We start from the raw sequence: 27,578 nt of genomic DNA, 5'->3' as shown, positions 1-27,578 counted from the left end.
CTGTGGCCTTGGAAGGCACTCCTTGTACCTTGCCTTGTCCGCTCGGCACGGTCCTCCCTAGAGGAGGACCGGTAGAGACCAGGGTGTTCCCCGTAATCTGATGAACTTGTCTTCCTCTCCCTGCCTGGAGGATAGACCGAAGGCTTAGTCTTCTCAGGGAAAAACTTGCTTAAAAGAGCAAACAAGCCAGTTCCTAGAAGGAGTCATGGATCAAAGTAAAGTATGGGTTTTCATTTTTAATTTCCAATTAAGGATTACATTTCTGGGAGTAAGGGGGGCATGGTTCACATAAGCAAGATGGTTAGTGAGCCTCAGGAGCCCAGCCTGGTTTGCCAGGGGCGGGGTGTCTGGGAGGAGAGTGGCACCCTAACTGTGGGAGATCCTCGGGTGCTCCCTGTCCATTATACGCCACCAAGGTGCAGAGGACGGGAAATTGGATGCTTGCTCTACACTCCAAAGTGCTTGGGAGTTTTTTTGAATATGTGTTCATTTCTCTTTGAACCTGACTGACTTTTTTTTTCTTTTTCCTCAGGGTGACCAGAGGCAGGTCATTCCCATACCAAGTGTATGTATATTTATTCCATTTTATTTAAACATTCGTAGAGGCTTGCAGCTCTGGGCTACTAATATGAAAGATTGTTTTCAATGTTCTTGCTTATGTTGCGTTTTATCACATGGTATAAATAGCTCTGTTCTGTTAAAAAGAAAAATGAGGCTACATTTTTAACTGTAAGCAGGAAGTTCTTTACAGAGAGTTTCCTTCTTCAGTATCTCCTAAGCAAATTCTCACTTTTCCTTTCTCTCTGCCCTCCAAGGCTGAACAGGCTGAGGCAGCTTGCTGCACCCCAAACCCAGCACGGCAGCTCCGGCCCCGTAGACCGGGGGAACACACTTTTCCCAGACACGGTTCTTTGTGGCCGGTGCTGTCCCAGTGGCGCTGGGCTCCCCAAGCCCATGTCCCAGATGAGCAGACCATTTCTGACTTGCCCACCAGTGTCAGTAGCTTGGCTGTAGCTCTGAGATTGGACGATCGCCCCTGGACTCGCAGGACCCACCCCCACTCCCACAGGCGGGTGGTATGGTAACTGCCCCAGCTGAGCTTCCCTCGGGCTGCCCACTTCTGTCTTCAGCCCCCGGATTGGGGAGCATAGCCCTGCCAGTGTTTGACTGCAGCACAGGCCTGGACCAGCCACCCCTAAGCCCCCACCCCCACCCCGTCTCCACTGCCCCTTAGCTTCCTCCCGCTCAGCCCTCTGAGCCATTTGGGCTGGGGCTGTCCCACTGACCGACTCCCAGAAGAAACTTGCTTTTGAGATGCCCATAACCAACAAGACCTTTCTAGCAGTCCTTTGACCTTCAAGAAGGCGTTAGGTCTTGGAAGATGTCCGTACATCGGTATTTTAATCCCAGAGAGTCTCTTATTCAAATTGACTGATTCAAATCTGTTCTCTCTTTTTCCCTGGACTTATTCACCTGTTTTCTGGGAACAACCAAGAGGCACAGCAATCCTACATTTGAAAGGGATGGATTATATTAGTACAGGTTGACTCCAAATTGGGTAATGCTTGTCACTTTTCAGTTGCCTGGAATGTTTCTGATCGTGTCCTTTTTCTCAGAACTTTAACTCCCCATGTGTTAACGCGTTGCAAGGGTTTGTGGGGTGATTCCGACATGGCAGCGGAACAAAGCCCAACAACTTGGGGTGGCGGGCTTTGTTGGGAGAACTGACTGACGAAAAGGACTGGCAGGCAGCTTGAGCTGTTACCCAGTGTTTGAGTGGGGTCATATCTGCTCCTCTGCCTCTCCTGTTTCTTCACAAATTAACAGTCCCCAGCGGGGCTGGTAACCGGAGGTCTCTTTGTAGCCCTCGTACAAAGTAGTTTCATATACTGATTCTTTCTACAAAGGTTTCTGTTCTAAACAGGTGACAGCTGGCACCTCTCCCCTTGCCTCTGATACTCCCAAAGCACTGTTTTCTCTCAGCGGGTTAATTCACTGGTATCTATAAAGTTAGGTGCTGAATCAAGCATTGGTCAGGGCAAAAACTCTACTGAGAAAGATGACCCTCTCCCTACAAACCTATATGCATTCTAGAATCCTGGAATAAAATAGCCAAGGGGAAAAAGATTCCTTGTGTAATTTAGTCCGGTGCTTGATCAATAAACGGCTGGCGGCCTCTTACCTCTGAGACACTGGGTCAGGCCTTCCTCACGAATCTGTGAAATACCTTGCAGAAAAACAAAGCCCAGCTGAAGTAACTTGCTTCTTCGAGTGATAACTTCCAGCAAAGCAGTTCTGCTGATAGGCACGGCAGGGTCTCTACTGCCTGCTTCGTATGCAGAAGCGAACCGAAGTCCCAGCTCAGCCCTGGGATTCGAGCCTAGGAACCCCCTGCAAAACCTGCACCCACCCGTCAAGGCCACCGCTCACATAAACAGACTAGCTCTGCCCTTGGTGGACCACAGCAGGGCCTGGTCAGTGCTGAGAGCCCCTGAGAGGTCGGGGTGCTGCACCATGGGACCAGAAACCCAGGCTCGTACTGAACCTACACACCAGGTCCCACAGCCTCCTGAAAGCATTTTCCAGGCCCCGAACATGAAAGAGACCCCTGAGCCCATGGGCACCCAGAGCAGTTCCAGCAGGCATCCCCCATCTCTGCTCCTCACGCCTTTCCTCTCTTTTCATCCTCATGCTGTTCTGTTTGCATGTGCAGGTTTGCCCTTTTGATTTGCCACTAAGCAATCGTTCAAGTTCACGGTGTAAAAAATACTGAAAGATTCAAGTAGAAAGAAAAGAAATCCCCCAACTTGGCCCCAGCTCCCTAGAATAGCCACTTTTGCTACTTGTTATAGAGCTTCCCAAAAATGTTCTAAATAGACACAAGCATATTTACACAATGAGCGTTTTGCAAAAAAAAAGTGTTGTTTGCCTTTAACAAGATACCTGGGACATCCTTCCAAGTGTTAGCACACGGCGTCCGCCTCACTGCTTTCCGCGCGGTTGGTGGCATTTACTGCGTGTCCACCGTGTGCTATTGCCAACGTGTCTCTTGTGCATATTCTTGCACGTGTGTGTATATGGACTTGAGTGATAGTGTCTGCGTGACCAGTCCCAGTTGTGGAAGTGCTAGATCAAAGGGTACACTTTACATTTTGGTAGATGAAAGCCACAGTGTCCTCCCCAAAACCTAATTTACATTCCAACCAAGAGCTCGTGGGGTTGCCTATTCAAATATTTTAATCTTGGTTCATCTGAAAGTAAAGAATGGTATTGATTTATCGCTTTTGATTTGTATTTCTTTATGAATGAGTATGATCTTTCCCCAACTTTGATGTCCATATGTCTTTCTTCTTCCCTATTCATTTCTTCTAGATTCTGTATTGTGTGTTTTTTTAAAATTTCAAGGAAATTAGCACTTTCTTCCAAGTTCATGATATATCTTTTGGCCTTGTTTATAAACAGTTTGGCCACAAAGAAGTTTAGTTTTATGTAGGCAAATGGATTGATCTTATCCTTTATGGTTTCGGAGTTTTACATCAGGCTTAGAAAGGTCTCCCCACTCGATCACCGACCCATATTTCCTTCCAGTGTTTCGTGGTTTCATCATTCCACTCAAATCTTCGATCCATATGGAATTTACGTTGGTGTAAGGCGTAAAGTAGTCACCCAGCTTTGTTTCCCTTTCCACGTGGCAAGCCAGTTGTCTCAGCACCATTTATTGAGTAATCCATCCATTGAGCACCTGTCAGAAATGACAGCTGTATCTGGACTTGATGTTAAATGTCCTGCTTAGTAACTAACATCTGTGTCCCTGCCATGAGCTGGGATTTGGGGCTCTTCACGCATCCTACTGGGAGCCCATGGGCTGTCCAGTAAAAGTTAGGTATTGAAGGGTGAGGAGACGATGCGAGGGAAAGGCTCAGGAACCGCTGAAGTTCAGATGGCTGCGACCGCCAATGAGCTAGGGGCTGTGACCCGACTCCTCCCATTCCCATGCGCTCGCTTGAATCACACACCACACTGGTGCGCGCACACCACACAAGGTTGATGGTGCAGCTGAGCCATAACAATGCTGACGGGGAGAGGAGACGTTTGTTTTCTAAGTTAGGTTCTATGCTGTTTGCCTAAGCCTTTTAGTAAGCATTAGTATATTTTTCCCACCAGACCTTAGGAAGAACATATAAGCAGAGCAACTCTTCTACTTAAAGATGGTCTAGGCAGGGGTGTCCAACCTGCAGCCACGGGCCGACTGCAGCCCAGGATGGCCCTGAATGCGGCCCAACACAAAATCATAAATTTGCTTAAAACATTATGAGATTTTTTTGTGTGTTTACATGTCACAGTGTATTTAATGCGTGGCCCAAGACAACTCTTCTTCCACTGTGGCCCAGAAACGCCCAAAGGTCAGACACCCCTGGGGATTTCCTTTGCCCCCTCTGCAGTGGGCCCTGAGGTCTCTGCCCTGAACTCTGAGACCTGGGGAGCGCGGTGTGCAGACACTGAGCCTGAGAGCTCTAAGTACGAAAATTAAAAAACAAAACAAAACACTAATGTACCGAGAAGAGACACTGCATCTGTAAGATTTGTGAGGGTGCGGGCGCAAGTACTCAAAAGAAAAGAACTATAGAGCTTACTCCTCATGGCGGCCCGTTCACTACCATGGACAGGAAATTTCAGATTTCCTCCCAGGCAGAGAACTCCCAAACCTTGGATGGCAAGTTATGGTTCCTTCCTCCTCCCCCTCAGCCCCACCCCACTACTCCTCACCTCCACCTCCAACCCCTACCCCCCACAATGCCCTCCACGTGGTTTGGAGCAAGTGATTTTCTATATAAAAGGCTCCTCTTGATATAACTGGTGTTTCTCTTGTTCTTCAGCTTTCTGATGGCCTGAGAGAAAATTTGCTTCAGGACATTCCTTAGTTAATGATTCAAGCATCACCTGAACAGATCAATTGAAGTAGCAAAACACTATTGCATGTATATAGTGCCCTTGCACGTTCCAAGGACACAGCTGTCCAGAACAGTTCTTACCAATGGTCTGGAGACTTTGCGTTCCGTCTAAAGCCTTGCTCCCGGAGAAGCCATGTGCATTTAGGAACCAGGCTAAGGACTAATGGGACCCTCCTAGCCCACCCACCCCCACCTTGCTCTCTGCGGCACAAAAGTTCTATCAATAGCTTGCTTAACACCCTTCTTGCTCTTTTCTCTCTTCTCTCAGAGTAGTACAGGGAGGCCTTTTGCTTACTGTTAACTCAGAGAATGCTCATAACGTGTGGGTTAAATATGCTAAGAAAGTGATTTTTATTCTTGGGTTTGGAAAGTAACGGAGCCACTTTGGGCAGATCTTTGATGTTTTCAGATATGCGAGGGGTAGAATTTCTGGATCCCTGTTTTCCAGACTGGCAATTACATAAAGTTGGACTGTTGCTTTAGTGCATAAATGCATGGAGAAAGGACTGGACAGATACACACCAAACTGAAAAGGGAGACAGCTGGGCAAAGGAATGGGGGGCATGGAAGAGCAAATAGTTGTGTTCTCCTGTTTATATTCTTTACAGTGAGAATGTGTTTTTATTACATAATTGGATAATAAAACATTTAGACAAAGTTTATTCTAGTCACAAGCATGTTACGTCCCAAACAACGGAAATAACCCACATCCTTATGTTCACTTAGAGAGTTTCTCATACCCTGCCTCTTTAAAGCACTTTTTCAGATACATCTTCTTTTGCAAGTTTCATTTTTTTCAATACCCTGCTCGCTTGCCAATTTAAAATGGACACAGCCCTTCCTAGGACCCTGGATCCCATGGCCTGTGTCTAAGGCACGTCTCTCCCCAGCACTGCAAGGTTGGGAAGACTGCTCTAACGAGGGCATTGGAAGGCCATAAGGCTTTTTCTTCAAATGACGTTGGAGAGGATGAAGCACCCACACTCACGGGAGAGGGCCCCTCTAGCCTGGGAAATGCCCGGGTCCCCACCCGTGGCCTCATCCCCGTCAGCCCTGCTCGGCTACCTCCCCGCCAGGATGATCGTTGCCCTTGCAAATTTACCTAACCTGCTGACCGCCTGGGTAACGGTCACTATTGAACCAGCTACAGTCTGAAATTCTCTAGATCCTTGACTAAGGTTCAGTTTAGACAAAAAGAAAACGGAAAAAAAAAAAAGAAAGAAAGCCATTTAAAAGGGCATACTTCTTGATTTCATTTTTTTCTTTTTTGATTTGATGAGCTAAGTTGTTCGCTCTTCAGTGGCTAGGGACAGATATTTCTTGTGTTTTGTTTTGCCTTAAACGTTTAACAGAGCTCGACCTTCTTCCGGGGTAGAAAATGAGCTTGTTATCACTGGAGACTGAGTGTGCTGCAGAGTAAACTAAAATACCTCAAATCCCTTCTAAAATGAAGCGTGGCCCAAAGAAATAAATACTCTACATCAAGAACGAGGTTCTCTGAAGATATGTAGTGTTTCAGTGACTCTTCGTGACCTTTTTATCTCAAGGTTAGAGTCAGCTACCGCAAAGGCATGTAAATAGATGTTTGATTAACAGACAGCGTGGGGATTAAAGTACAGCTTCAAGAGACAGAATCCTCCGAGAGGCAAAAATGCCACACTCACTCCCTCATATACCACAGGAGGGCAGGTAGAAGGCAGGGCGCAGAACCTGGACCCCTTTTCTCTCTGTTACCTATTCTTGGAGGTCACTTGGGATTGCATGTTGCTGTTGGGTCTGTAGTTTCTCTTCAAGTGTTTTTAAACATTTCAATCACTAAAAAAAAAAAAAGTAATACTGTGGCTCCAATAAAGCTCTGACATATACTTACGTACCACAGTGAATTTCAGACAAAATGTGGCCTCAGGAAATGGGCCGGCCTAGTGAGAGCATCTATAATAATTAAACATTCAAGCCATATATGTGCCAGACAGAATGTGGGCATTATACGGCAATTATAGCTGCTGACGACAACCCTTCACGTTAGATATTATTATCCCCACTGACAGCCAAGCAAGAGACAGCTAATGTTCAGACCGCGTTTGCCTGGTCCCAAAGCCTAGGCTCTCATGGTCCCCATTGAGACAATGGCCCGGTGTGTGGTAAACCTTCAGCTGCAAACTACTCGTTCCTATTAATTTCAATACAGTTCCATGATGTGCTTGGCCAGGCATTTAAATGTTTGCTTTCGTTGTTAACCTCACTGACATAGTATAATACAATAATAAGGGGACTGGCTTGTCTTTTACATCAAGGTAATAGTAGTGATTTCTTTTTTCTTTAGCCACCAGCTAAATACCTCCTTCCAGAGGTGACGGTGCTTGACTATGGAAAGAAGTGTGTGGTCATTGACTTAGATGAAACGTTGGTGCACAGCTCATTCAAGGTAAATCAGCGTGAAGAACCATCCGTGATCTCTGTGCTTCGGACACAATTGGATGAAAGCTGGTGGTTATTAATGTGTGACTTAATGGTTCGTGAAGAAATCCCAGGAACAGTTGTTTATTAACTCAGGTGAACATTAACCCAAGTGGTGGAATATTAACATAATTAGTTTGGGGGAGAAATGCTGGGCTGTCGATATTTACTGAGACCTCATTCTTATTTATGAGATCGGAGTTTCCAGCACTTTAACCCCTGCAGGAATACTTTTCGGGTGGCACAAGGCAGTGCCCTAGTGCCCCAGGACACCCCCGTGTATTTGTCACGGTAACCAGGGTGCCATATGTTTTATTGGGAGGGGCAGGAGAGGCACTGTTAAAGCAACCTGCTATCCTGGAAGTTTTCCCAGACCAGTTTACTGAAAGATGTTCAACGCTGAAGAAGACTCCCAGAGTTACGGCAGCTGAACAGATTCGGCCATTTATTTATTTTGACTATTTTCGTAATAAGAGGTTGCTGGGGGATTTTGTAAGCTTCACAGCTTAATGAGTATCCGCCTGCGAGACCTCCCTCCTGAAGGGTTCCGGGCTTCCGTGGCGTCAAGGTGAGCATCCGATAGTCCCGATTCTCTGCGCGCCCTCGCTCTCCATCGCCCCGTCAGGGTAACAGCCAAAATTAATTACAAATCACTGGGGGACCTCCCTGCCGAACAGCTGTAATGACACTCTTAAGAAATGAGTTAATTAACCATTTTCCAATTTTTTTTTGAAATGGAAAAAATTATTTCAGAGAGGCACATGATGAAAAGCTTTGGAAACGGGATTGGCACGCTGGGGAGAGGGAGCGGGTGTGCAGGGCCCTGGCCCTGCTTGCCTTGGGGCATTTCTGGGGGTGGAACAGCTGTGCTATCGCCGACCAGTTAGGCGGAACTGCCCTTGGTCTCTGCGTCCCAGGGCCCCCGTACTTCACCGGGGGGCACGGGAGGCGTCCTCCGTGATGGGCTGTGGGTCTCACGTGAGCCCCAGTCATTCCCCGATGGTTGTATGGGGGCTGGAGGAGCCATCAAGTTTGGAGGCCTCACTGCCAAATTTTTTTCCTTCTGCCTGCTCCACTAAGCAGAGGCCTCTGTTGGCAGGACAAGGCCGGGTGCTGGTCTTTCAGTCCTGGGGAGAGTGCGGGAGGGGCCACGTTTACCTTGAGCGGTGAGAAATGACCTGTCTGGCCACTGGGGTGTGCGGTGCCACTTCATTCCCCGGTACTTCGAGAGCCCTTCCGGGACCGGTGCAGGCGCTGCCGGGGCCTCGGCCCAGCTCAGCTCTGAAAGGCCCTGGAAGCCATCCAGGTCCCCCCCACACACACACACCGCCGCCCGCCACACACACACCCCGTATGAGCAAGCTGTGCAGAACTTTTTCAAGTCCTTCCGGAGGAAAGCCCTTTAGAACAGGGGTCATGTGCCGTGACGGCGTAGCCAGCTCCCCTGCAAGCAGTCTGGGAATGAAGGCAATGCTGGCCAGACGGCCCAGGGTCACCGAGGGCTCCCGGCTCCAAAGGCGGGGCCTTGGCAGCCTGTGGTGTCTCCAGGGCCTGCTCGTAGGACAAGCCCATGTGAACAGCACCTTGTCGTTTCTTCTCGCCCCGGCCTGCCTACATCTGCGAGCAGAATGTGCCTTTGTGCACGGTTTCTAACGTTCAGGGCATTTCAGAGCCCTTTGAGAATCCCAAACCTGTGAGCCTCCCCCCTTGAAGGTGTACAACTAACTGCACAGCTCACGGGCTCACGGGCCTGAGGTAGGACCCTGGCTTTGGCACGCGAGGCCTCCTTGACACCAACACGTGACGGGGATCGAGAACGGGTGCTTGCCCTGAGCTGGGGAACGAAGCTTGTAAGAGTTTCTTCCTCCAGTCTCTCTTTGTTTTTTAGCATGATTCTGTATTTCAGTTGTGAGCCCACCCCTGGCCTCCCAGCCACAGAAGTGAGTCAACTGTTACCCTAAGCCCCAGATGCTCTAGCACGTGCTTACTGATGGTTCCGCGATCTCCCATGCTTCGAGTCTCTCCAGCGTACTGATCAAAGGAGAACGTGCGTCCGTACAGTCCTGGGCGGACAGGCAGACCCCAGTTCAGAGTCTGACCGGAGACTCTGTTCCCGACTCCCCTGCGCAGTGGCCACCACACATGGTGTCCACCCCTGCATCTCTCTCCCGCTCGCCCCTAGGGTTTGCAGCCATTTATTCCCTCGGGCCTGTTGATCTGAGTGGTTTTCTGTCTAATTGGTGGAAACCCATTTAGAAGTATAGGCGAGTCCATCCCTGAGAACCTAGGGACCGCCAAAGAATCCTATTTGAATGTTAAACATCACCGACGCTGTCGGCCGTATCGTGAGCAGCCAGCAGTTGGCGAGTGCGCTGGGTGTTGCACTGCGTGGACCAGAGCAGGCGAGGGTGGCCGGAAACCCCTGACGCTCAGGACTGGGTGGGGCCATGGACGCTCAGGAGCCCCGTCCCAGGAGCTATGGAAGAGAGGAGAGACCCCGGTCCCGACAGAGGAGGGGCCTGCCCGAGGTCATGGTGTGTGGCCTCTGACTTTTCACCCCCACGAGTCCTTGGCCCTGCTTTGTGTCCTGGGCTGAGCATGCCCTGCCCATCACAGCCGCAGGCACTTGTGGGCCCAGTACTCATGATTGCCCCCAAGTAGTCCTGTCCTCTAGGACCGTGGGCTACATTGTCCCCTTCCCACCCCTCCCCATTCCTGCTGGCCTCCCTATTCTAGCAGGGCTTTAGGCAAGAGCTGGGGTTTCCCAGGAGCCCCCCTCCCTAGCCAGGCTACCCCACCTTTTGTGGTTGATGCATTAGGGCAACGGCAGGTGATGAAGAGGTTGGACCAAGCTGCTGAAAATGTAATGATATTCAAAACAAAAAAAAAAGTGTTTTTCTGCTTACGCTTACTTTTTTTTTAAAGATTTTATTTGTTTATTTTTAGAGAGGGAAGGGAGGGAGAAAGAGAGAGAGAGAAACATCAATATGCGGTTGCTGGGGGCTGTGGCCTGCAACCCAGGCATGTGCCCTGGCTGGGAATCGAACCTGAGATGCTTTGGTTCGCAGCCCGCGCTCAATCCACTGAGCTATGCCAGCCAGGGCTTGCTTATGCTTACTTTAAGGAAGCCAGGCATGCTTCAGCATCCTTCTGAACTGTTTTTTTTTCCAATAATAAACACATTGGTACAGGAGAGCTTTTTTCTTGCTAAAATTTCCGATGTTGATTCATCCTTTCAGATGTATTAATTATAGTTTCTCTTCTCTCCAGCCTATTAGTAATGCTGATTTTATTGTTCCGGTCGAAATCGATGGAACTATACATCAGGTAAGAAATCAAAGCTAAATCTGAGTTCCAATTAGCATTTTTAAGTGACTACACTTCTTCTGAACTTTATTTATAAATTCCCATTCCAGTAATAATCTCATCACTGAATCAAAAGGAAGCAAGCTCTAAAATAAATGCAATGGTTTTCTGCTTTGTTTTTCACTCATGAATTTGTTTGTACTGAGTTTATAAGGAAAATTATAATCTATGTGTAAATACTAGATGTGGTTGCAGTTGAAAATAGTTCTTTTTAATTTGATGCAGACTTTTAGAAGTTTCCGTATCCCCCGCTGGCCCAGCTTGATGGTCTAATTAACTTCCTCGTGTGATTGCTTTCGGCTACTCTCCTAGCAGGCAACAGGAAGATGCCACAGGTCACCCACTTCTGGGGAATTCTCAGGAAAAGTTGTCCATTTCCAATGCCAGCCTCTCCGGCCGGACCTTGACTCTCCTGCCTCATGTTCTCCAGGGAATTTTAGCAAAAAAACCTGCCCAGAGAGAAAGGGCAAAGGGTGTGAGGTTTTGGATCGGCAGGCAGCATGGAATAAAGACACTGCAGTCAGCTGGCGTGCATTTTTGTTCTGATTGTTTTTTTCCTTGTCCGCATGAAGCACCTCCGGGAATGGCTTCATTTATGAACATATTTGGAAACATTGTAGAAAAAGCAGCTGGGGAGGCTGAAGAACAAGGGAGCCCTTGTCAGGGTTGCCGCAGAGGTGATCTGAGCACGGTCCTATCAACCCCACGGTCTTAAAGTGACAGTCTCTGGGCTGCTGTGTTCGAGCCCCAGGAAGGGAAATCACTCCTGGCGCTTGAGCCATGACAGAATGTCATGTCTCCTTACCAATGTCAGTAGTCTCTGGTCTTCGAGTGGAGGGCATCAGAACTGACAAGGCCTTGGAAATCAGCTGGCCCAGCCACTGCATTGTCCACGTGGGGAAACTGAGACTCAGCCAGAGAAAGTGTTGCTTGAAGGTCATGCAACACGAAGAATTAAAATGAGACTGCCGGTCTCCTGCCCCCTGCCCAGGGCTCTTCTCCTGATACGTAGGTCCCGTCCCTCCCCTGCCAGGAAGCCGCCCCTGGAAAAGGCAGCTTCGCCCCCAGCATCTCCACACTTCAAGCTTTTAAAAGCCATCAGGGAGCCAAAACGGCAGGCACTTGGGCATTTAACATTTACAAAAACATCAACTGAATTAACTTAGCCTCTGAGAAGCAGTTAAGGCTTCTGCATTTATTATCTTGGCTCGTGTTACAAAGTAATGAGACAAAGGAGAGGCTGCCCACTGGCATGGCAAGAATTAGGGGAGAAATTAATACCTTGTGACTGTGAGCGTGACCCTCGGGGCCTGGCCTGCTGTGGCCAGACCACTCACGGAGGAGCCAGCCGAGCTCCCCCAGCCTCCCTCCAGACTGTTCTGTGATGCACTTGGCAATAGATGCCCCAGGGCACCAGAGCTGGGATCAAAAACTCTCTCTCCTGAGGGAATGAAGCCACAGGCGCCAAGAGGAGGACCAAAGCCCTGGCGAAGGCCGTGGCCTCGTTCAAGTAATCCAGGATAGGCTGTGCAGGTCCCGATGGGCCTATTCTCGGTTACTTGCACGGGGACGCGGGCCTGGACGCCGGCATCCGGGCCCAGGACCCTCCCCTCTGCCAGAGGCACCAACACCAGAGTTCTCAAATCAGTCTCCCGCCCTTCGCACGTAGCAAAGCTTCATTTCCCAGCAGTACTCCCAGGGAGGCTGAGGACCACAGGCCACACTGCTCCCTGCACCAAGAACCTCCTGCGCAAAGGGAGCTCCTGGAGCTACTGCAGCCGCAGGCCCTACCCTCAGTCCCTACCCGCCCTCCTACCTCCGCAGAGCCCTGTGGGCACCCACCCCAGGCCACTCTGCTCCTCCGGCCCCTCTCTGCCCCCACAGCCACAGACCCATGCATGCTTCACCCTTTCTGTGGGCCACAAGTTCCCCCCCAAGCCCTGGCTCTCTGATTCCCCCGCCAGCAGCACAGCCTCCAGTGGCTCAGGGCCCCTGTGTTTCCCTCTCTCACTCCTCCTGGAGGATGTCCAGCCCTGCCTGCCTGTCACACATCACCTGCAGCCACTCCTCCTGTGCCCCATCCCTCCTCCCCCCTGGAGGGCTGCTTGCACAGGGCTCTGGCCATTCTCTGACACCCCAGGTATTTTCAGTCCAGGCCTTGTGCTTGTACTCTTTCCTGCCCAAGAGCTGACTTACCCTCATCAGCCTGGTGAACTCCTATTCATTCTTCAAGGTCCAGGCCAAATGCTACCTTCTGTGATTCCCTCCCCTAGAGAGAGGAGCTAATGGCCCTTACTTGACCCCTGTACTGGAACTTTTCAGTGCGCATGTTTATTTGGACATTCTGTGTGTGTGTGTGTGTGTGTGTGTGTGTGTGTGTGTGTGTGTGTGTCTGCTCTAGACTGTGAGCCCTTTCAGGGCAAGGCCTCCGTTTTATTCATCCTTGTAACGGCGTCAGGCTGAGCCCAGAGCTGGGGCTCAGCGCATATGAGTTGCATTGCATTCTAACGCGTTTGGTTTATTTTAGGGAAGTGGCTAATTTCGAATGGAATTTATGCGAGTTTTAATTAGTTCTTCCCTCCTCCTCCCTCCTCTGTCTCCGTTCACCAGCATTGCCTTCTCACCCATCTCCCTTTTCCCTCAGATTCGTGCAGGCTCCCCGGCTCCCAAGTCGGGAGCACAGAGCTCAGCCCCCCTAGAAAAGGCTCCTCTTTGCCCCCTTCCGCTGGGTGTCACCGCCTGATGGCTCCTCCTGGGGCCTGGGATGAGGCTGGCTTCGAATCCCCCAAAACACCCATTTCTGCACCAGGCTCGGGCATGGCGACCTTTCTAAAGGTGTCCAGGGGCGCCTTCCCAGGCCCACACGGGAGGGCTTCCTCCACAGGCCGTCCTAGGAAGGGGGTGGTCCCATCCAAGTACCCCCAGAGCAACCCCACACCTGCTGGGCCAGGTCTGGACCTCCAGAAGGACACCCCCAGGCCATGGCCCATGTCCACACAGAGCCTGACCCAGAGCACGTGCTGAGAAACACACCCGAAGTGAGAGAGCTGTTTCTCACAAACGGGGCACACCCGTCCACTTGCTGGTCCTGAGGATCCCCAGGCCCTCAGGACCGTGGGCAGCTTTCCTTCCACCCTTGGGAGGGGCATCTGCCCCAGACTCAGACCTGGAGCCCAGTCTCAGGAGTGTGTCTGGCAGGAAGCGCTCCGTGCACAGACCCCAGGGGCTGGAAGCAGGAACCATTTCAGAAAATCCTCCTACACTGGCGTTGGGGCCCCTGGCCAGCCCTGGTAACTGCTGTACCTGACCAGCTTGCCGCCTCGTGCCGTTGCAGGTGTATGTGCTGAAGCGGCCACACGTGGACGAGTTCCTCCAGAGGATGGGGCAGCTCTTCGAGTGTGTGCTGTTTACTGCCAGCCTGGCCAAGGTGAGTCCTGCTCCCAGCCCGGAGTCCCAGCCCCTCCACCCCTGCCCGGGGTCTATCAGACGGCCCCTTGTTAAGGGGGGGAAGCTGTTTCTATGGTGACACATTCCCACCCCAGATGGGGTGGATGCAGGCCATGTGCTCGGTGCCAGCCTGAAAGGCTTCTGGGTTACCATGGTGACAGGGAGCACTTGGAACAAATGCTCCATGAAGTTGCTGCCTGCAGCCCCCTGGAGCAGGCTGTCCACAGAGCAGGAAATCACCGATGTGTCCCACCACACAAGACAAGTGTCTGCATCTCATCTCTTCGCTGGCAACCAGATGCTAGAGGCTCGGGCCTCTGTGTCCCTGGGTTAGCATACACAGGTTTAGGGGGACCCGCACGCTTGGGCCAGCCCAGTGACAGTTCTGCCTGCGCTAACGAGTCTGTAATCTCAGGCAGGTTGCTCCACCTCTCTCACCCCAGTTTCTTCTATTAGTCGGGGATGACTTCATCTCCCTCGTGGGGTGGGTCCAAAGAGTGCTTCCAATGCACACGAAGGGCCGAGCGCAGCGCCTGACGCATTCGGCGAGTGTTCCCGGACGCCTGCTGCGTTCCACACGCTGGCCCAGGCACTGTACCTGGGTCTGCTCCTGGCGTCCACTGTTCGTGATCATAATTGCTAATGGTGATAAAACAGTTCACACCTGTTCTGGCCCTGTAGCTTGCTGACCCACAGTCCGACCAGACAGAGTGGACTCTTAGCCCTCTCCCGCCGTCGAAGGGGATTAGCAGGTTCACGGGACCCCCCCCCCCGCCATGGTTAGTCTGCCCCTTACCAGGTGCCTGTGCGTGCAGGATGGGCAGGCAGGCCCCACTCCTCAGAGGAGAACTTTACCAGGACCATCTTGCAGACCTAGACTCTGGCGGGGGGCCAACACCCGCCGTTTCTCGGTGGCCCCTTCAGAGTCTACACGGGCACCTCCGAACCCCTGAGTGGCTCCAAAGAGGAGCTTCGCAGAGCCCAAGTCAGCCACCTGCCTGCCCCAGACCTGCCCCAAGGGCTCCCATGCAGCTCCCCTCCCCCTGCCCCCAGGCCCTGGATCTGGACGTCTCCCTTCTCTGCGTATGGGGGCCTCCTAGTTCCCAGACGTGCTGCTCTGCCAGCCTGGGCATTCCTGGTTTCAGCCGTCTCTGTCACAGCCAAGGCGGCAGAGAACCTCCCGGCACCACACTCTGCCAGGCCCATTGCCATGCCTTCACGCATGAGCCTATAGAAATGGCAGCCAAAGGCTGGGCCTTCCTCTTGCGGCTGACTGGTGAACGTGGCCTCAGGGAAGACGTCACCTTCCCCAGGACTCAGTCTCCCAGATGACCGGTACCCAGCCCAGTTGTATTCTAGTGCCTGCTCTCCTGCCAGTGCTCGGGGGGCGCCGAGGAGCCTGAAATGGTAACCAAAGAAATGACAAGCGGCGAGACTGCACCAGACTCCAGGCACTGAGAGTTGTTTTTTTTTTCCTTTGGCAAAATTGGAAACATTCCTCCTTGGCGTCATCCCCAGCACTCGCTTAAACATCCTTGTTTAATCTCTCTTCCTGGGCTGCTCCCACCTGGCCCTCCATCTGTCCCTCCAGCCCTCCCCTCGCTGCTCCTCCAGCCCGGCTCAGCCTTCCGGCCCCTGTCCTCCCCGATGCACAGGTTGTGCTGACAGGTGGGCGCTCCCCAGTGCTTGGCTCCGGGCTCAGCACCCAGCCAGCACGGTTGGCGCAGCGACCTCCTGGCCCACGCCCAAGGGCCAACGGGAGCCTGGAGCTGACTGCTAGAGCCCTTGGGTGTCTGCATCCTGCCCTTGGTTTCCTCCATTCACTCGTCCACCTAATACTGACTTAGCACCCGCCCTGTGACAAGCACCGTACTAGGCACTGGGGTGCAGCAGAGAACTAGAAACAAAGCCCAGGCCTCGTGAAGCTTACACACCCCAGATTCACCTCCACGGCCTGGAGCCCCGAGCCCTAGACTCTCCCGTGAGATACGTGTGCCACCACCAGGGCTGGTGGTTTGAGGAAACCAGCCGTCGTTCCCATTCCGAGTGAGCCCCTCACCTGCCCGCGTGGCGCTTGGCCGCCTTCACCAGCAGAAACCGCACCCGCTCCAGGCTCTGCCTCATAGCCCTGCTGGCATCTGCTCAGCACTCCAGCCGCCGTGCCCTCCCAAACCACCAGACCTCCTTCCTTTGTGCCTCCGGGGCAGAGTTGCAGATCCCGGGTGACACTGGCTGTGCCCCTCCCTGGGGTCTGGGTGCTGAGGCCTGGCCTCGCATCGGGTGCAGCTGCCGCTCCCTTGCCTCCAGCTCCAGGCACTCGGTCTGGTCCAGTCTTCCGGGTATCTTCATTTAGGAAGACTTTCCCTTTATTTGTCTCCCTGTTTCATCCTGCTTTGGGGAAAGTCCCCCAGGCCATGAGAGAGGCCCAGGCAGGGTGATCCCCAACCGCAATCTGGGCTCAAACTCCCTCCCGTCAACTCCCGGGCTCCAAGTAAACGGAGTGGGTGTCTGGGCCCCATCGTGAGACAGCCAGGGGCTGGCCGGGCCCAACTGCCTAGAGCACCTCTAGGGGGCAGTGTGGCCTCACGCCACTCAAGCCAAACTAAAAGTCGGCTCATGGGTTCACCACTGAAACTGGGATCTACCGAGCCCCTGCCCCAGGGACCACGGGGTCGGCACTCTGCCAGGTGCTGGAGCTGTTGGTGCTCACGACAGGCAAGGCTGGGCCCTGGCCAGTGAAGAGAAAAGAAAGTCATCCCACATGGTAATGGTCTCTGTGAGGCGGTAGAGTAGCACCCCGAATGGAAGATGCAGGAGGATTCTCGGTGGTTGGTGAGGGGCGCCAGGACCTGAGAAACTAACGAGGTTCCGGGAGAGGCTCGTGCAGTGAGCTGGGGAGAGACTGTTCCACGCAGAGGGAACCCTTGTTCTGACTGTGTCCAAAGCCCGCGTGGCTCAAGTGATGCGGGATGGGGCTGAGAGGTTGCAGGAACCACGCAGCTGCAGCCATAAGGGGGTATGGAGGAGAGGAGTGTGGGCTCATTCCAGGTGAGTGGGCTGGCCAGGAGGCCAAGGGAAGAGCGAGAGGCCAGAGGTGTGCCCAGCCCCCAGGCCGAGGTTGCAGAGGCCTGGACGAGGCCCGTGACAGTGCAGCAGAGCGAGGCAGGTGGATTCAAGATATTTTTGGAGATGGAACTGACGAGGATTTCTGATGGACTGGAAATGAGAAGCGAGAGAAATGGTGTCTTACACACACACACACACAGAGGAAAATAACCGGGACCCTGAAACCTCCCTTGGTTTAAATCCGTCTTTAGAAAAGTGAGCTGCCCTTGCTGCAGTAGGTCAGTCCTGGGCTCCCCCGCGCACCCAGCCTTCATTACAGCGCCTGCTTTGCAGTACGCAGACCCCGTCGCCGACCTGCTGGACCGCTGGGGAGTGTTCCGGGCCCGGCTCTTCAGAGAGTCCTGCGTTTTCCATCGGGGGAACTACGTGAAGGACCTGAGTCGCCTCGGGCGGGAGCTGAGCAAAGTGATCATCGTGGACAACTCCCCCGCCTCGTACATCTTCCACCCCGAGAACGCAGTAAGTAGCTCCTGAGAGAGAGAGATGCTGGGCTCCATCCGAGCTCTGTCTCGCGGGCAGCCTCCGCTTCTGTCCCTTCCGGCACCGATGCCGGGTTTCTCGGCCTTTTCCTTGGTGAAACCCCAGCTCCGCCGCTTAGCGACTGCATGACATTACCAGGTTATTTCCCCTCCCTGAGCCTCAGCTGCCTCCTCTGACAAATGGGCATCATAGGAATGCCGATCTCAGGGTTATCGGAGGGGTCGCTGTGGCCATACGTGAGGAGCAGTTACAGCGGTGCTTGCGGTGGGTAAGCGCTCCTCGAGTCTGTCTCTCTCAGCATTGTCAACATTATTGCCGAGCATCACACACACACCCCCCGGAGCTGGCTGCTGCCCAGGACTTACGGCCCCTGTAGACATCTTCAACAGAAGTATTCCTTGCCCTAATCAGGTAGGCTCAGTTGGTTGGAGCGGCATCCCTGCACACCAGAGAGGTTGCGGGTTCGATTCCCAGTCAGGGCACATACCTAGGTTGCGTGTTAGATCCCAGTTCGGGGTGCATACAGGAGGCAATGAATCATTGTTTCTCTCTCAGATCAACGTTTCTCTCTCTCCCTCCTTCTCTCTCTCTCCCCCCCCCCCCCACCTCACCTTCTCTAAAGAGCAATAAGCATATCCTCCGGTGAGGATTTTTTAAAAAGGTAACTCTTAAATAAGAACGAATAAAACACTTTAATAAGGTCTTCAGATAAGGCTGCCAGCCTTTACTGCCTCGTAATGATGCGTCAAAAGTATACAATGGGAACATTTCCTACATAAAGCTCCCCGGAGCGCGGCCGCTCTAGGCGTCTGCGCACAGGGTGCAGCGTGACTCTCACAGTGACACCTCCCACCCTGCGCTGCCCTGCTGCAGGAAGAGAGGTCATCCAGGCCCAGCTGGCCACTGGCCGGCCAGCAGAAGCCTTCCCACCAGGCCCTCAGACCCAGTGGAAGCCGACACAGGGCTTTTTTCCTTGAGCCCAGAACTTGGTTGCTCCCCTTATAATATGAAAATGAGTTCCAACTTAGATCCCATTAGTGCATGATCATTATTTTAATAGAGGTTTAAATGTATTATACATCAATGTTTATTTCAGTGAGCTCATCAAATTCAACATAATGTATTTTGTAATGTGTCTCTAACAAATAAGGATTAGTTTTTCATATAATCACAGTTGAGTTATCCCAGCTGACAGAATTAAGTTTCTTAAAGCTAGTATCCAGACTGCGTTCATATACTCCTCGCTATCTTGAAATGGGTTTTATTTTATTTTATTTTATTTTATTTTTTTATTTTTAGAGAGGGGAGGAGAGGGAGAAAAGCAGTAACATGTGGTTGCCTCTTGAGCGCCCCCTGCTGGGGACCTAGTCCGAAATTCAGGCATGTGCCCTGAGTGGGAATCAACCAGTGACCCTTTGGTTCACAGGCCAGCACTCAATCCACTGAGCCACACCAGCCAGGGCTTGAAATGTTTTTCACATTTGGATTGTTTCATTCAGAATCCAAACAAAACATCTGGTTAATATGCCTCTTAATTCTTTTATAATCTTAACACTTCTCCTTCCCTCGCCTGTTGTCTTTCATGCCTTTGTTTGTTAAGGAAATTCTGGTTATTTGTCTCATAGAAATTTCCTACACTCTGGATTTGCCTAATTGCACTTCATGGTGGTTGTTAGTATGTTTTCCCAGCCACCGTATTTTTTTTCTTTCTTTAAGGATACTTTATTGATTATGCTATTACAGTTGTCCAGTATTTTTCTGCACTTTATTCCCCTTCACCCTGCCCCCCCACCTACATCCCCCCCTTAGTTCATGTCCATGGGTCGTACATATAAGTTCTGCCTCCATATTTTCTTTAACTGCGAAGTTAGACCACTGCCACTGGATCAGATACCACATGAGGAGACACATAATGTCAGCTTGTCCCACTTTTAAAGATTTTTACATTCCTCTTTGGGTGCAGGTGGCGTCCACCTGATTCGTTCATTGCCAAGTTCCCCATCACCCTTTCACCTAAAAATGTGAGCAGTTGCTGACCACTGCCCACGTCTACAGTTTCATCTGGAATTGCAAAATGGTGATTTCTAAATTTTATTCTTTCCGCGTTTGTTGGCTGGCATTCTGATCTCTTTCAATGCAACTTGCCCTCACTGACTGCCTCGTTGCCCCAAAGTTCAGTTTGAATGTTTGAGAGGAAAGGCAGGGTTAAAATCTGGGTTCTTTTCTTTAATGCCACAATTTCAGAGTGATGAGTTCATACTCCAGCAACTTCCAAATGTAACCAGTGATTTTTTGTCTTAGGTATCATCATGGATTCATGGATTCATGGATTTTTTTTATTGTTTGATTTAATCCATTTATTATTCTTCTGTACGCTTACATCCTCACCGTCAGCCAGGGGACACCCTTCCAATCACAGTGCAGTCTCCGGTCGCTCCCTGCTTGCAGGCGCGACAGAAGGTCCAGGCTTCCCTGGTCCATTTCTTTCTTTCTGGTTTTCCAATGACCTGTGCGGAGGCTTCCATCTTGCACGCTCTTCGCCTCACCCATCGCTTGCTTCAGCCCTGTAATCGGCCACTTCTCTGTGGAGCCTGGTCCCCGTTAGCGGAAGTGGTTCGGAGACCGCAGTTGGGCCGGGCTCTCGTTGTTCCTGGGACGCCCTCTGCATTCAGCCCTTCCAGCTGGGCAGAGCTGAAATACACATATTTCTGAAGTGAGAACTAAATTACAGGTCCACACTGGTTTTCCCAATGCAATGCAACAACAGCTCTTGTTTCATTTCTTTGTTTTTGGATTTGTGTCCCCTCTTAGACTGAAAGCCTTCATTCCTCAAGATATTAACGTCATTACGTTTGATTTATTCTATAGTGAATGTATAATAATTTCAAAATAACGGTACTAATCTCATTACCAATAAGACAATTGAATGCATCCATGGTTTGGTTTTTTTTTTTTTTGGAGAAATGTACAGACAACACTAGCTTTTAAAATTATTTGGAATGATTCTCCGTGGTTATGTCACCAACTTTTACACACTTAGCTCATTCTTTTTTTTTTGCTTTTTTTCGTAATGGTTTGATTTTGTTTCAGTCACGTGGTACATCGACCTGGTTCCAACATCTGAACTGTCAACAAAGATAAATTTAGATGAGCCTTGTGCCACACTGGCCTCTCCCCCGCTTCCACTCCTTGCTCTAGCAGCAGTCAATGTTTGGTGTTCCCCACCATGTTTAGTTTTCTTAATCACCTAGTGAATTATGTTTATAAGCAGTCTTCAGATTTGCAAAAGGATCACATATTACTTTTAAACTTTTAATTCCCCAAAATTTCTTTTTAAATCTCTTCTCCCTGGATCCTCCCCCTCCTCTATCTAAAACTAAGGAAAAGTCTGGTTCTCGGCCCACGGCTTCAGGATGCACTGAGATTTTGCACTTCTCCTTTAAACGGTCAGTGCTGAGCCTGGGAGCACGTTCCCCACTTCTGTGTGTCTCGCAACTTAGCACAGTCGCCCTGAGTGGACCCTCCCACCCCCCACGCCCAGGCTCCCTGGTGTCCGCGGTTGTCAGGAACCCCTGACTCCAGGTTCTGTGCGCTACAAGGGGTTGGTTTGGTGGAAAGAGTGTCTGGAAACTGGCAACCAGCAGGGCCGGTTCTTAGACGCTCTGCACCCTGGCCGTCTCTTCTGCGGCAAGAAAAGAGAGCAGGCGAAGGTGTGCACCCTGGGCACACGCTGCCTTGTCTTCCGGGGCCGTTTCCCCAGCCAGGCTGCTTTGGACGGATGCCAGTTGCCACGAGGAACACACAGAATCCCGAGGATGGAGATGATTGCTGGGTACCCGGCCTCCTCGCCAGAGAAAACGTTCATAGGAAAAAGCAGGCCCCCGGTCAGGTTCGGGGCCGCCCCCAGCGCCCGGCACAGTTCTGCTGCCCCTCCGCGCCCTGTCTTCCAGGTGCCCGTGCAGTCCTGGTTCGATGACATGACCGACACGGAGCTGCTGGACCTCATCCCTTTCTTCGAGGGCCTGAGCCGGGAGGACAGCGTGTACAGCATGCTGCACAGACTCTGCGATAGGTAGCCCCGGCCTCCGCCCGCCGCCCGCCTGCGCCCTGGAGCCCGCGCCCTGGAGCCCGCGCCCTGGGCACCTGCCCGGCCTCCAGCTCCCCGGGAGCCGAACGCGAGGACACGCCGTGCTCCAGGCCACGGGGTGACTGTGGCCACATACCTACCTGTCTTATTTTTTAAGAACAGAAACAACTATTTTAAAATGAACTCTTTTAATGAATTTCATAAAGGGACATGCATTTTACTGGATTTGCTTTTCTTAAAACATACCAAAAAGAAAAAAATGGGGAAAAAAAAAAGCTTGATATCTGTCAGACTTCCTTTCAGCTGCCCCCCTTCCGAGCAGACAGCCTGCCCCCTCCGCCCCAGCCCGGAGCAGCTGACCCAACTCAGAATCTCTGTCCTACAGGATGAAGTGCCTTTCTGAATGTTATTTTCAGCTGAGAGTTAATTTTTCTATACAATGTATTTCCAGACATCTTTTAGTCTTTTATTGTCTTAGATTCTCTAAAAAGATAAAATGACAATTTTCTAGAACCTGGGGGGAGGGGTGGCGAGGTATGGGGGTGAGGCGCAGGAGCCTGGCCCCCAACAGCTGCGGCGGCCGGGCCAACCTGTGGCGTGCGGCACCGTGCCCAGGGGCCAGGCTCCAGACAGGAGTCCGTGTGACCCGCCAGTGTCTCCGCTCACTTCTGACCCCGTTCTGGGGTGTGTCTGCGACTGCGTGGCTCCGCACGTCAGGAAACGACAGGTTGTTGTATACTATTTTGATTTTCAATGGTAACCAGTTGGTCTCAGAGTCACATTTTTCCTTTGAAAAGTGGCATCCTGTCCCTTTCGCTTTCACACTCCGGCCATACTTCTGTATGTTTTGTTGTTGTTGTGTTGGGTAGAGCAGTTACAAGAAACTGAAACCCTTGTTTTTTTTTTTTTTAAAAAAAACTGTGTATTGATTTTGCAATCTCTCCTTTCCGAAAGCTGGATGCACGTGGAGCTGTTGGGGAATTTTCTTTGCTGCTACCGCGCTGCCACCAAATGGAACTGACCAGCGGCTGTTACACTGTTCTTTGCCACTGTGCCTATGCCCAGAATCCGCTCACTGCTAAGCTGCACCCTTGGACAGGGTTAGAAACACAGGGCCCCCCCTCAGGCAGGTCGCACCAACTGTACCCCTCCCCTGGCTCTGGCCATGGGAGGTCAGAGGGCACAGGCAAAGGGCCAGCACACCCCACGAGGGTGGCGTTCATTCTAAACTGCACTCAACCTCAGAGCCTGGGGTGAGCTGACTGTTCTCTCTGGAGAACCTGTGGCCTCAGCCATCCACCACGCTGACGTGGCCCAAGTCCATCTCCTGGCCTTCTCTCTTCAAGCACAGCCTGTGTCTGAGCCCGGGGCCGGGGCGCCTGTCCACATGTGAGTGAGTGGGACTCGTGGTCCCGAGTCAGGGAGAGGAAGGGCTCCCTCCCCGAGCCGGGCTCCCTTTGCAGCCTTTCCCAGTGAGGAGTTTTAAGCAGTGCCATGTTCCTTGTTCGACAACAAGACAGTCTGTCAAGTATTGCTCTTAAAAAAAAGCAATTAAAAAAGAAACCTTTCGTGCGGGCACCATCGCCTTAGTCCTCTGTGGGCGCGGCCTCTGCCAGAGCTCTGGTGGGAGCGGCTGGCACTCACAAGGCGGGGAATGGGGTGTCGAAGTAAAATTTCTTTTTTGTTTTCCTTCACAAAATAATGAAGCCAGTTGCCAATCACGTCTTCCCAACAGCACTTTGGTCTGTGGACTGACTGCCTTGCGTTCAGAAGTGAGTATTCAGGGGTGCCCAGGTCTCCCAACGTGCTGCGTGATCCGAACCCAGTGACCCACGCGCCGATGACAGTAGCATCGGCCCCAGCTCGGCGTGACCACAGATAACGGCGGGGACGTGGCAGGTCTGCGCGTGTGCCATAAACCTTGATTTGAGAGACTCGTCATTAAATGAACCCGCTGCCTTAAATGTCCTGAATGTTGCCGTCCAGCGTCTCAGCGTCTGTTGAAACCCACCCCGAGCTCGGTCCTGATGAGAGCCTTAGACCCTCGCTGTGCCCCTTTTTTGGGGGGCATCGCGAAGTCCTGTTGGGAATGGGGGGGGCAGAGAGGACAGAAATCCTAGAATATTTCAGGGGACTAGAACCTAGAAACAGTGCCAGATGGAGTGGAGACCCTCAGCGGGCCTGAGCCGGACCCTTCGCCCGGGAGCCCCCGACTGCGCACGCGCTGTGGCGCCGTGTGCCTCTCCGGTGCCGAGCTGGGGAGGGCGGAGCCTGCTCCCGCCGCGCGGGCCGCGGGACCCGGAGGCCCTCGGAGGGTTCTGGGTTCTGCGCACCTGATCGGACCACACTCCAAAACTCCACTTTTATTTTCATTCTTCATTCTGCTTTATGTACATAATCAAAGTATCTATATCTATATTTTTAATCATCGACATGTAAATGAAGCAATAGATTTCTAACAAAAGGCCAAGAAATGAGATGAATGTTTGGGGTTTATGTTTTTTAAGGTAAATACGGGTATTGTTTTTAATTATTACCTTTTATGAAATTGTGGGCTTTAAAAACCTAATTGAAACCAATTAGCTATCTCTCTGTGCCATATACTTCCCATGTTACCAAAACATCCCTAACTCTTTAGCCAAAAGAGAAATCTGACCTCCTGAGTCTCCACGGCCCCTTCTGTGCCAGGTTCACATGTAGCCTTCTGGGCAAGTGCTTCTTACACGAGGATCTGGGAGCGGATACCGTGGGGCACGGACTGCGTGCCCTGTGATGCGACTTCATCTCTGGCGGGGCCTCGAGTGCAGCCCGGGCTCGTCCCAGGTCGCTGCTGCTCCGTCTCCCGTCGCTCCGGAGCCCTGCGCGTCGGTCTGTGGTTTCGCCGTCACTGTTTGTCCACAACCGTTTGTGCACGGACAAGGAACGCCGCCTGTCACGGCTGGTGGTCGGTGGGGAAGCTGCTTGGACGTGGCGCGCCTTCGAGGGGCTGGCTCTGGAGGTGACCGCGGACGCCCTGGCGACCCTGACTTGTCGCGGCCGCAGCTCGCAAACGCCGGGTATGCAAACGAAATCTGTAACCCCATAACCTGGCAACATTTTCCAACCCCGTATTCAAAAGATGGCTTTCTAATAAAAATCCAGAACCACACAGCCCTAGGGGCAAACACTCGTGACGTTTGTGCCTCCGCTTTCCAAGGTGCTGTGGTGGGCAGTGGCGTGCCAGGGTCCGAGAAGCGTGGGTGGCTTGCAGTTGGCTACCTGTGCCAAACGGACTGGCCGCCTCTGTTCCTTTTTTACTGTAACCTGATGGTGTCTGGTCCTGTTCCGTTCTCCAGGGGGGCTTCTCTGCAGACTAACCCCCACCCTCCCCCCCAAGGGAGTGCAGATGCTGGTGTCTGGGTGGTCATGGATTTCTGCTGGACGTTTCAATGTGATGAGCAATCCAGCATTACTCGGAAAATACTACATGTGGAATGTGCACGTGTCCAGGGGCGAGCATTGTTAAGTCAAGAGATTTGCAATGATTTCCTTCCTGCCTGCCAAAAATAAACATGTAAAACTGCGCCCTCTTGTGGATGGACTGCTTCTCTACCGGCAGCGCCTCTCCTTTTACTCCGTAATCTCTTCTCTATACCCACCGCCCAGCCTCACGCCCGCACCGTGGGTCTCTTGGTTCTCCAGCCTCTGGAGTTTGAGAGCAAGGCCGCAGGATCTCAAGAGCCCCCGACCTTGACCCCAGGGGGAGCAAGAAACCCATTCTGCCCCGTGTTAGGCCCCTGGCTTGTCAGAAGCAGTCTGGCTCGCCCTCCTCCCACGAAGATTCCAGCCCTTTCCAAGCGCGGGCGGAGGGACCCATGGCCCCCAGCCCACCCCAGGAGAGCCACCGGCCCGGTGCGAGCTGTCTGTGGTGCCCCGGCCCTTGGGCACACTGCTGAGATGCTGTGGTTACCGTACTCTGCAGTCTCTCTCCTGTCTGGCGCGGGGTTCTGCTAGGCACGTTGTTCCTCTCACACAGCCTGGGACCGTGTGTCGGCCCAGGAAACCTAGGCCCGGAGACAAAGCCCAAACCCGGTGGCTGGTCTGTGCTGTGCCCCAAGGTGCCCTCCCCACAGCAGGGCAGCCCAGCCTGCCAGAGAGGTCACCCCAGTTTCCGCCCCCGGTTCTGGACTCCGGCTGTGGCGCCAACCCCCTGTCACCCCTCCCCTGTGCTCCCTGGCCCCCTCTTCGCCTTCTCTCTCCCCCTCTAGCATTTCGAGCCCCCCCCCCCACTGCTTCACACCTTTGCATGCAAGCAAATGGTTGGTGAGGCTGAGGTGTCCACGTGAGCGTTCATAGATCCTCTCACAGGTGGGAAGGAAACACAGGCCACTGATTGGGGACTTGGGCATCCTGAGATTTCCCCCCCTGATGGGTTGTGTGGGGTTTCCTTTCTGCTTCTGAGCACTTATCATCAGTGTGTATTCCAAGACCAAGCAGTGGACCAGAAGGCCGGGAGGGTGGAGGAGGAGCGGCTGGGGAAGCCGGCCTGGGCAGACAGTCTGTTGAGCTTGCGGATAAGGGGCGCACTGGGCCTGTGGCAGCATCTTCACAGGAACCTGGGAAGATTGCATGGCACAGCCTCGGCCAGGGCTGCCTGTGGGTGGGCAGGCAATTCAAGGCTTAGGACCCCCACACTAGACTGCCCACAAGCCCCCCCCCCTGCTCAGGGGGAAGCGGCGTGGGCTCCAGAGCTTCCTACCCCAAACCCCCACTACGGCTGCACCTTCTGCACCTTCTAGCCCAGAGATCCGAAGCTCTGGCTGCCCATAGACTCGCCTGAGGGCCCTTCAAAGTCCGGAGCCGCAAGGACCAGAGACCGTTTAACGCAGCTCTCTGAGCGTGGGCCTCAGACGTGCCGCTGAGACTGAGAACCCCGCTCTGACCAGCTGTGGAGAAAAGGAAAGTCCCCCCAAACTGTTCCAGGCCTGACTCCCAGGTATGTCCAAGAAGCTTTCCCGAGGCAGGCCTGGGGAGGGGTCATGATAAGAGCCCCTCATGACTAACAGCTCCCTGCTTTTACTCGGAGTCGGGGAGCAGAGCAGGCATCCCCACTGGAGCACTGGGTCACACTGCCCCCAAGGGGCAGAACTGAGACTGTCCCGCCCAAGCTGTGTCTGGCCAGGGTGGGTGCACCGCTGAGCCCAGTCACCGGTAGGCAAGGCAGCCCCACCTTCCTCCTCTGCAGGGACCTAGGACTGTTCGTGGGGCCGAGGACCCAGGCACTCCACACCGCCCCTCAGTAGCGGCCCCATGGGCACAGCTCCACTTCAGGCCCTGGGGTTTGCACAGCGCCCCCACGGAGTCGCCCTCGGGCTGTGGGCGCCCTGGTGGCTGCGGCCCTGCTCCTCCGCGGCTTGCAGTCAAATGTGGCGCATCCACGCAGGCGTTTATCCAAGCAGTGGAATCCAGGACCCCCAAGTCAGGCGTCCTACCCCCCCGCCCCACACTCTGTCCCCGTGGCGAAGAGGTGCACTCCCCACCCCCCGCCCCGCAGGACCGGGTCTCCGGGAGGGGCAACGTTCTGCACCGGTCCGGGAACCACGGCGGCGCGACCTGCCAGGGGGCGGGGCGGGGCCTGGGGCGGGGCTGGCTTCCAGCGCCTGCCCCGCCCACTCCGGGCTGCA

General features: G+C 52.8%; 1 protein-coding gene across 1 annotated transcript in view; it reads left to right on the top strand.

Annotated features, from left to right (window-relative positions):
• The window catches only part of CTDSPL (CTD small phosphatase like), a 113,883-nt gene extending 88,405 nt beyond the window's left edge, over nucleotides 1-25,478 (top strand). The window contains exons 3-8 of the mRNA XM_045856875.1: nucleotides 533-565; nucleotides 7,276-7,377; nucleotides 10,680-10,736; nucleotides 14,110-14,202; nucleotides 17,622-17,807; nucleotides 21,779-25,478. Of these exons, the coding sequence (XP_045712831.1) occupies nucleotides 533-565; nucleotides 7,276-7,377; nucleotides 10,680-10,736; nucleotides 14,110-14,202; nucleotides 17,622-17,807; nucleotides 21,779-21,904 (597 nt within the window). The 3' untranslated portion in view covers nucleotides 21,905-25,478. The remainder of the gene's footprint in view (nucleotides 1-532; nucleotides 566-7,275; nucleotides 7,378-10,679; nucleotides 10,737-14,109; nucleotides 14,203-17,621; nucleotides 17,808-21,778) is intronic.
• The last annotated feature ends 2,100 nt before the right edge of the window (nucleotides 25,479-27,578 follow it).

This window comes from Phyllostomus hastatus, unplaced genomic scaffold, assembly GCF_019186645.2.
Source record: "Phyllostomus hastatus isolate PE091 unplaced genomic scaffold, TTU_PhHast_1.1 phas_scaffold_129, whole genome shotgun sequence".
Lineage (NCBI taxonomy): Eukaryota > Metazoa > Chordata > Mammalia > Chiroptera > Phyllostomidae > Phyllostomus > Phyllostomus hastatus.
The sequence above is the reverse complement of the archived record's forward strand: the minus strand, read 5'-3'. Positions and strand labels throughout refer to the sequence as shown.